Source organism: Ruditapes philippinarum, unplaced genomic scaffold (assembly GCF_026571515.1).
Source record: "Ruditapes philippinarum isolate M1 unplaced genomic scaffold, ASM2657151v2 ctg1157_1_1_1_1, whole genome shotgun sequence".
NCBI lineage: Eukaryota > Metazoa > Mollusca > Bivalvia > Venerida > Veneridae > Ruditapes > Ruditapes philippinarum.
The window spans coordinates 31,909-42,710 of NW_026851538.1; the positions used below are offsets into that span (position 1 = coordinate 31,909).

Genomic DNA, 10,802 nt, shown 5'->3' on the forward strand with positions numbered 1-10,802 from the left:
GGTGGTTTAAAACGATATACTACTTATAACAGTGCTGCTAGTTGCTTCATGGATATAACAATATATTGATATTATAATAATGATATTCAGGTTGTGCCCTGAATATAAATATAAGGGAAGATTACTGTATGTGACTTTTAAGTGCTGTATGCTAACAAATATATATTTGTATATTGGTACATTAAAGGACTTAATATAATAAAATTGTGAATGCTGCTTAAAAAGCAAGGAAACAAGTATGATCTAAGTTATACAATATGTGCAGTGGTGTTATAAAGTAATGAGAAAATTTTAAAATTATCAACCTTGTATCTCCCCACTGGTCCAAACACTGCATATGGAATGCATGATTGCACAATATAGTTAAAATACCATCAACTGACTCATCCTGAAACGATCATGAAACAATCAACTCTTAACTTACTGGAAATTATTAAGCCATTGCCACCAGTATAGAGCCAGGCCAGCCTGCACATCCGTGCAGTCTGACCAGGCTCTATACTGTTGGCAGCTAAAGTATTTCTATTTTTGATGTTGAAATCAGTTTAATTTTCACTTTAACTTCTAATAAAATGTTCCAAAAAGTATGAAAAATCAATTAAATTAATACAGCAGGTGAAGTGTTATGTAAAGAAATTTCTTGACATCATATAAATGAGTAAGTGTTTGAAAAACAGTATCCATTATTCCACATAGACACAATCTAGACATGAGATGTAGACATGTTTTTGTTAATTAAATTGCTATTATTACATAGAGAAGACTTCATCTAAAGTTCAACACAATACAGTCAGGACTCAATACATCGGCATCCATTATACTGACAAATTCGAATAACGACAGTGAATTGGTGGGAACAAAATTTTTTCAACGTTATTATAATCCTTTATAACGGAAAATTCGTATTCCGACTCCGACACAATAAAATTGGAAACCAAACATGTTATTTTCTATACAATCAGTACCCGTTAAACTGACACTTGGTTAGTCAAGCGCGCGTATAAAACAAAAGAAACAGGTATTGTAGCTTGGTCAGTTGATTGTTACACCTTATTAAAATACCAAGTTGAACGTGTTGTTGTCAGTTGAATTTTGTTACACTTGCCAACTTATGACAACAAACAGTGTGCAATCAATTTTTAAAGGTTTAACTTTTAAAAGTCCTATCATTGTATGTGCTTTTTATTTTATAAGGTTTAATCATTTTCATAAAAATCTTTAACTATTTAAGTTGTTATTATTTTAATGAAGTAGTTGTATTATGTGTATGATATGTAATGTGTGTAATGAAATGAACACATAAACACAAAAATCTTTTTCATTAGATGTTTATTTTAGTGAATAAGCATATCATTACATGATGAATGATGAAATTCACTATACTGACAAATTCGATATACTGACATATCCTTTGGGAACCAACAGTGTCGTTGTAATGAGTCCTGACTGTATTCAAATATTGCTTGAAGACTTTTCACATATAATTTCTGTTAAAATCTTTTTAATATTTTTATCTATCATAATTATAATACCTTTAAGGGTTTTTTTCTTCTAAAAAGTTGATCATGACTTTGTAAATTTAATGTATATATAAAAATTGTAAGATTATTCAATTCTTTATGTATTATTACTAGGTTGTTACCATTCTTTCCAGACACACTGGACAATTCGGTAGCTCAGTCATCCCAGGAACTGGTAAACAAGCATTCTGTAACATAAGATAATCACTGCATCAATATATAACAGCTAAATAACAGGACATATTATGTAAGAGACACATCTAGTTTAGTGGACAACGGAAAATAAAACAATAATAGCACACTTACTTATTGGCAGCATAGGCCCCCTCACTCATGCATTTTTTTTGTATTTACAGTAATTTACTTATAAAACTAAAACAATATTCAGAATAAAAATCTAATTAAGCATTAATCACAAAAAAAATTACGAGAAAATAACTGACTCGGTTAGAGTATGTACATGAGGGATAATGAAAAGGGCAACATCCTAGTAACAGATTAAACGTATAGATACAGAATCACATGTACACTTGATTTTTTTCTGCCTTCAGCTACACTAAATTCTATCTTCCCTTCAGCTACACTAAATTCTATCTTCATAAATATGCTTTTCTGATAAGCTGTATCACTCAAGTAGATAATGTGGCTCCTAGCAACTGCACAAATGTGTTAAAAACATCATTATAGCATAAAATCGGCTATTTTCGTCCCTTTTGCCCATGTTTAAACGGGACTAAATCTGTGTTAACTGAGTCAAGCGCTTTTGTTTCAGCCCGGTTTTACATATGCGTTATACATTAAACAGGGCCTGGTAAAGCTTGCCGAGCCCTTCCTGCCCATATCAAGCGAGTCTGATAAAATTGATATGAAAAGACAGTAGCACCTTTTTCTATTTATCATGTAATACATAAAAACAATTCTTTTACTACTCTTTAAAAAAAACTTGTTTGCTTTTCATACCACATGATTTCAAAAATCATATTCCTCCTTCAAAATAAACAAATCATCACCTTAGAGCTGTAACGGGTTAACTACTTATATAATTTTAAAGGAGTTAACCCAATATTGCACTAAAAAGGTGAAATGTATATTCACTGAGTTATATTCACTGAGTTCCTTTAGAAGTCAGGTAATATATAAAATAAAGGCATGACAGATATGGTATTAATTCCTATACTAGTGTTTTCTGACAGAGTTACGGACATGTATAAAAAAAAAAAAGAGTTGTGACGACATATGAGAAAAACTGACCTCAGATTCTTTGAGCATTTCAACTCTACCAACATACACCAGATGACATATATCTGTCTCTATGCTGTTGAATGTTGTGTTGTTATATGCTGTGTAGTACTCATCTGCCAGTTTCTGCAACACGACAGTTAACATACAGAATATATATACATGTACTAGATACAAGATAAATGGAGCAAATTATGCCTCAACATATAATATATTATAGATATAATGCACATCACACATATAATCACCTGACAAAATTGCTCAGCTTTATTGTAAAGTAAGAAGCAACAAGTCCGTTCGATAAAAAGGTTAAATAAGTACCTATTGAAAACAACCTGCAGTTAAAAGGGGTATTTAACTTTTTTTATTGGCAGTTTTTCCAATGATGATAATAATCAAGGTGAAGGGTTTGATACTGAATGACTTTTTCATATATAGGATTGAACAAAGTATTGAATTACTTCATTGCTTAATTGTTAGAAAGGTATTTATATACCATCTAATGTAACACCTTTATAGTCTTTATACAAGCAAATTCGTTGAATTTATATCCCCCGCCGAGTACTGGTTATTATTAACACAACAACTGAAGACATAAGGCTTTATTCATATATTAATCATGGCATAAACAGTAATATTCTTTGAACTTGATAAATATTCAGGGCAATAACAGAGCCATACCTTTGTGTTAAATAGTAAAATCTGGAAATGCCAAAGAGATGTATGCATACTACATAACTACTCAAGGGCCATAAATCTGAGTTATAAGTATCTGACTGGAACAAGGCGACTATATGCACATCTCCTCTTAGTATCCCATAAAGTTTCATTGAATTCCAGCCAGTAGTAGCAGAGAAGTAGCGAGGAAACAAAAATTTTTCTATATGGATACTGCATAACTAATCAAGGGCCATAACTCTTAGTTAAAGTGTCTGACTGGAACAAGCCGACGATATGCGCATCTCCTCTTGGTATTGAAGGTTCCCATAAAGTTACGTTGAATTCAAGCCAGTAGTTGCAGAGAAGTAGTGCAGAAACAATTTTTACTCTATATGCATACTACATAACTAATCAAGGGCCATAAATCGGAGTTAAAGGGTCTGACCGGAACAAGCCGACGATATGCGCATCTCCTCTTGATATTGATGATTCCCATAAAGTTTCCTTGAATTCCAGCCAGTAGTTGCAGAGAACTACTCCGGAAACGATTTTTACTCCATATGCATATTGCATAACTAATCAAGGGCCATAACTCTGAGTTAAAGTGTCTGACCCTAACAAGCTGATGATATGTGCATCTCCTCTTGGTATTGAAGGTTCCCATAAAGTTTCGTTGAATTCCAGCCAGTAGTTGCAAAGAAGTAGCGCGGAAACGATTTTTACTCCATATGCATGCTGCATAACTAATCAAGGGCCATAACTCTGAGTTAAAGTGTCTGACCGGAACAAGCCGACGATATGCGCATCTTCTCTTGGTATTGATGATTCCCATAAAGTTTCGTTGAATTCCAGCCAGTAGTTGCAGAGAACTACTCCGGAAACGATTTTTACTCTATATGCATACTACATAACTAATCAAGGGCCATAACTCTGAGTTAAAGGGTCGGACCGGAACAAGCTGACGATATGCGCATCTCCTCTTGATATTAATGATTCCCATAAAGTTTCGTTGAATTCCAGCCAGTAGTTGCAGAGAACTACTCCGGAAACGAAATTTGGACAGACGGATGGACGGACGGACAACGCCAAAACTATATCCCCCTCCCGATTCCATCGGCGGGGGATAAAAACTAGCAACCCAGTTACAGTATGTATTTTCACAAACCTGATTTCTGAATTTGACTAGCACCATATATTGGTTAGGTGAACCATCTCTTATAATTCTCATATACTCTATGCCAGACCTGCAATGAACCAAACATGCATTTTTAGCTCAGTGTTTTTTTTTAACCTTAACTACCACAGACCTATCAAACGCCTCTTCTCAATGGAAATTTTCTTCAAAATCCTGCAGTTTTCCCTAAAATCTGAACTTACATTAGCCTTTTTACTTTCCAAATAAATCAATTTTAGCAATAATTTTTCCCAAACTGAAGAGGCTAGGGCATCTAAATTAAGTGAGAAAAACCACTATAAATAAACTGATGGAAACCTATCCAAGCATGTAAATGATAATACAGTGGTGAGTGTCAATCTGGTATCAGAGGCCTAAAACACTCAGCAATGGAGACTATCCATATCATGTACAGTACTTGAATCTTTTAAAGATTAATAATAAATAACTGATAAAAAAATATTAATAGACCTATTTGTTACCATCTTACAAACTTACAGGCATGGTCCATTAAACTTTAGTAGATCATGTATGGTGTATTTGGCAGGAACCGCTAGCATACAGATCAACTCACTCCTCTGGGTCTCCTCTGATAGGCTGGTTAAATGGCTAAAAATAAAATATTTTAATTAAATTGCTAAATATATCAATGGTTAAAAATAGAAAACATGCATAAAAAAAAATTTGGACAAAAAGCTAAATGATATTTTCTTGTTTCGACAGCTATAACAAAATTCATTAAAGTAAATGTTTGGGTTTTTTGGTGTGCTCACAAATCGATAAATGACATGAGCCGTGTCATGACAAAACCAACATAATGCGTTTGCGACCAGCATGGATGCAGACCAGCCTGCGCAGTCTGATCAGGATCCATGCTGTTCGCTATCAGCTTCTCTACTTGTAATAGGGTTTGTAAGTGAACAGCATGGATCCTGATCAGACTGCGCTTTGTACATGTAAATGACCAAAATGATGTGTATTCTGATCTTTTTTTTTTCAATCTAAGGCAACTTAAGTAAGGTTACAAAAATTAATTTAATGTAAGTTATACAGTACTCCTCTAATGTGTTGACACAGTAGCAGAATCTTTGTTTCTCTTATGAATTCAAATTCATAATCAATAAGTGAATTGAGATCTTACATATATAACTGATCTGGAAGCAAACTGCATATACATGTATGTCTCAGCCTCTTATATAATACAAGTATTAACATCACTGTTCTTTTTATGTAACATTAGAACCAACTTAACCCATCCAATATCTATCATTATTTACAATGCTGCATGTTTGTAATGTCACTTTTCATTGGATAATCATGATGTTTATATAGTTTTTATATATATGTCTGCTAACAATTTATGAAGAAATCTCACATTTTCTCTCACAAAAGACTTTCTCTCAAAAAAGATGCTTGCTGTATTATAAATCTGTTATAAAGATTTCTGACAGGTTATATGGCTGTACATGTATATGAAACGGCGGTTTGCAATACATACAAAAAGACCATATAATGTGTCAAGAATCTTTATAACTAATAATATTAGCCTTTACTTACTTATCCTTGTAGATATGCAGTATCCCTTTCACCTTTTCCACAGCAGGATTACCAGAGTAGAAATGGATTGCAGATAAACCTGCCTTGGGTGTTGGACTTTGTGATTTGGGTCTCACTCCACTATCTTGTATTACCTTTTCTGAAACATGCTCAGAGTCTGTTACTACCTTCTCTAGAAGTTCTTTCTGCTCCTTTTCATCTTTATCAATAGATTTAGCCTTTCTTACTGATAAATCCTTTTTCAATACACCAGCATCTGTTTCTGAAGCGAGGTAAGAGGTCATTGAACTATGACTCGCTTCTAAATACGCTTCAATTCCCAGAAGGTCAAAGTCTGCAAGAAATGAAAATAAAAAGGAAATTAAATAATAATTGAACAAAGCTTCACCTCTTACTTTAATAAATGCACTATTTCATATTATAATAACATAAGTGTTACCAAAATATTTCCTATGTGAGACATGATGTTATGCATCCCATCCTTGTTAACTTAGTAAATATTTTCTAATAATGTACTCCCTGAAGGTATGGCGTCCTTGTCAATATGTTATTGGTAATTAGAGCATGTGTTAATTTGCATTTGTAGCACCACCTTTGAACATTGTAGATGGATCATCTTCTTTCTATTATTGGCTTATACATTTAAGCCAGGGGCATGTATACTTAACTAAAATTAATACCAGTAAAATGCCAGATAAAGACAATTAGTTCGTTTATATAATAAAAGTACGGAAATAAAAAGTATCCCAGAGTCGTTAGTTTTGATGCCCTGCTGAGTGTAAAAACACATGACTGAGCAATACTGCTGTACCAAAGGACACCATCCTATTCAATATACCGGTATATGATGTAAAAATATACCTTCACAGTTGTAAGTCTCTATCTGTATTTCATGTGGTTTCCGACAACCACGATAATCACTTAGGCCAATGGATCTCTCTTCGTCAGGGGTTGGTGGGGGTGTTTCTTCTTGGACAATAGATGCGTAACTTGGTTTATTCACTGAACTGTCAACAGATACAACAAACCCCTTTGCTGAAATGAGGAACAATTAAAGACTATAAAAAATTAGTTAATCCCAATGAGTGTGATAATTTATATCATAATGTCACAGTTCAGAACTGTTCATTTTTTAGGGGAGAAGATTGTAAGCGGCCAGATAGCTTAGTCTGCAGAGCCACAGTACTGTATTCTGAGGGTCCCGGGTTCAAGTCCCGGTCAGGCTGCACATTTTTCTCACCCTGTGACATTTGGCCCCCGACGTTGGGCCTTGACTGAATATAGCTCAGAGTTTAATTCACATTGCTCTGTAAATTCAAGGACAAATTTCAATATAGCAGGGGAGTATGTCATGGTTAAGAACTGTTCACTATTTCAGAGAGACCATGTGTAAGCGGCCACAAAGCTCAGTTTGTAGAACTGTAGTACGGTATTCCGAGGGTCCTGGGTTTGAGTCCCAGTCAGTGACTCAGTCTGCACATTTTTCTCACCCTGTCACAGTAATTTTAACATAATTTCCTCATGTTTATCAGTTTATTAATTTGGCGATGTTATAAAGTGTATGAGAAGAATTAACATTTGAATAACATAGTTATAATTGTAAGGAAAAAATGAAAAATATTCAGTTTTTTTTATCAGAATAGATTAAATAGATCATGATTTTTGATAGATATTAAATAAAATTGACACTTCTGTCAGATAAGGAAACAATTTACCACTAAATTTTATGTCTGGAACTGAGTCAAATTGATTACAGATTTCAAAACGAATATTTAAGAGTGCGACAGTCATTTGTAAACCGCACAGATCATAAGAATTTTTGTCATAAACCAGTAGAGTTTAATAAACAACCACTTTCTTTTTTTATTTTCTCTCAGGCAACTAAAAAAGCCGTACAGTATCCGTACCTAAACCGTATACAATAACATAACGATTCGCCCAAATGACAATTCGCTCCTTTGAAGATTCGTCCCTATTTAGTGACGATTCGGCCCTTTTCAAACACATTTTCATTAATTTGTAAAATATTTTCCTTTTCGGTAAATTTTCCATAAATGTTTTTTTTTGATAAACAATATTTTATTGTGATTTGGAGATAAAGTTAGAAAATCATCAATTTAATAGAACCACAGATACATAAAACAATATATAGCTTATATTTAGCTCCATGATAGAACTGATAAATTGAAATTTTGCTAATTGCCATTTGTGTGATTTTTATTTAATTGCTACAGTAGTGTTATTAAAATAAAAAAAATGCTTGATATAAAGTCATACCTATTTATTTAATTTATTTAATAATTTTGTAAAGCATGGCCACATCAGCGTTGTTTGTGTCGTGTGGAGGCTGTAAAAAGTCGCCCCGTACATTCAATCAGGGATGTATATTTCCGATCCTTAAAGATAGTTCAGCACAACATAATTGTTGTGCTTGTGGTATTTAAGTTCTTTCTATGTTGGGTGGTTCCAGTATTCCTTACTTGAATACTGTTGAATCACCCTTAGGATATGTGGCCTGCTTTTTAAATTTGTCTTTTGACGTCATATCTGTGATATGCAGGCTTCATAACCTCAGATCCCCTTTCAAAATTCCATTTTATTTAGTTCCGCCCATTGTTTTCTCGTTTAGGGCGCAGGCATTTTTTTTACTTGGGGACCATATGCCGCTTTTCATGGAATGGTACTAACGTGTCACATTGTAGGTTCCATGATAACCTCCATATGAACACATCTGCGGATGTTTCAAAATTCTAAATTTTACCAGTTCATGTTAAATGTTGAATTCTGCTTAAGCCGGTGCTAGGGGCGTGGACGGTAGTTTGCACTTGACAGTACCGTCCATGAACAGGCTCAATCAAACCAAGCCTGCAACATTTTCAATTTTGCGGCGTTGGGATTTTTATTTCACTCTATTTTAATATTCTATATATATTATTTGTTGATAATTCTGGTAATTCCAGCATATATTTTGCAGTTAATTGAAGTATTTCTATAAGCGCAACAACCAATGTCCTTAACCATTACATTACATTCTTTTTGGGACATAATATAACGTTGCGCTTATTTTCAGGATTCTCCAAGATTCTTCTCATAGATAATTATAAGATGACAACAAAAATAAGACAACAACAAAACAACAAACAAAAAACAGTAGTCAGAGACCTGGTAAAGAATAAGGCCTTTTGTTTAACATATTTATTGCGTTTGTTCGTGTAGAGTGCAACAACTGAAGTCATCAACCAACAGCCAGATAAAATCATTCCAAGGTAATTAACACTTTCAACTAGACAGATAAATGTAAAAGTAAAACGAGAGAAAGTTTGTATTTTTCCAACACATTCAAAACAATATTTATGTATGTAATGCACCTGGGTTACTGAAAATATCAGAAATGCAGAATAAACTTATGTAAAAATACCGTTTTATATGTATTTATGTGAAAAATTAAAGTGTATGTGGGAAATACATTGTTAATAATGTTTGTCCAAATCTTTTTTTATTTTGGTCGATCTTATTTTGCACATTAGAATATTACCTAAATTATATCACTCGGTATATATAAACATTTATCTCCCTTTAAATCAACCTCTAATAATCCCCCAGAAGTAAACATATATGTATAATTTCTTATTTTGCATTTTCAAATCTTTATTGACAATTTCTATTCCTCTTGTCATTGTAACGGAGTAACAGAGAAAATGTTAAGTAAGAAGTTCCTGCTAGGGGTAGGGTTAATTGGTTAGTGAAAATCTATTTGTTTAAAAGCAAAGAATCGCTAAATTCCTCATCAAGGGATTGTTCGGCAATATCATTTTATTGATTAACCTGTCCATGCCCCTCCTGTTTTTGTTGGGTCCGCCTGGGCTCCTTGCCATTGGTTCTTGTTGCTGGGTCGTGTGGGGTTGCGTTCATTGAACGCCTTTCCTTGTTGATCTTGTTTATCATATTTGCTATACTTGATATACGTCTTGATGTACTTGATAAAAACGTTGCCAGACATTTTGCAAATCATAAAACTCTACATGAATGTTAATCGGATTCTGAATTATGTGATATTCAAGCACTGCATGAGGGTCTCATATATAGGTATTCAGTGACCAATCAGTCAGCCCGCAAGTTGGAGGATGAAGAAGGTTCAATGTTTTGGGCTGACTAGGAGGCCACAATAATATGACAATGGGTCTAAAGTACAATATGCTATATATATCATACCACCCTTTTCAAAAATAATTTGGTGAGGAAAAAATCATATCGTTTAAATATATAACAACATATCTAATAAAATGCACTGAATACTTTTGGAACTAGGCGCCTCTTTCTTTAGGTTACTCGCCGCAAATTAATTTTAATAGCGGTCAGACAAAAGGTAATAGTGCCCGTTTTCATTTTCATAGTCAAAATATGTATATATCAAATGCTATCTTACTCCATATCTATTCAGGATCAAAGAATTCATATCAATTCATTAATTATTGTACCTGAAGTAACAAAGGTCTGTCAAAATGTCGAAGAAATGTGAAATATAGAGGTCATTGTACATAGTTGAGAACAATAAGTACTGATTCTGTTCGACTCGTATACAGATACAAATCAAAACCTATGCGCTTTGTCTAATTAAGGTTTATATTCTCGTCCATTGTACTTTAACGATG

At 33.6% G+C, this 10,802-nt stretch overlaps 1 protein-coding gene across 1 annotated transcript in view; it reads right to left on the bottom strand.

Annotated features, from left to right (window-relative positions):
* Positions 1-8,071, bottom strand: part of LOC132739949 (BRCA1-associated protein-like) — a 35,614-nt gene extending 27,543 nt beyond the window's left edge. The window contains exons 1-8 of the mRNA XM_060727832.1: positions 7,866-8,071; positions 7,012-7,185; positions 6,151-6,484; positions 5,092-5,202; positions 4,585-4,663; positions 2,772-2,885; positions 1,643-1,708; positions 306-388 (exon numbers count right to left, since the gene is read on the bottom strand). Of these exons, the coding sequence (XP_060583815.1) occupies positions 306-388; positions 1,643-1,708; positions 2,772-2,885; positions 4,585-4,663; positions 5,092-5,202; positions 6,151-6,484; positions 7,012-7,185; positions 7,866-7,941 (1,037 nt within the window). The 5' untranslated portion in view covers positions 7,942-8,071. The remainder of the gene's footprint in view (positions 1-305; positions 389-1,642; positions 1,709-2,771; positions 2,886-4,584; positions 4,664-5,091; positions 5,203-6,150; positions 6,485-7,011; positions 7,186-7,865) is intronic.
* Between the last annotated feature and the right edge of the window lie 2,731 nt (positions 8,072-10,802).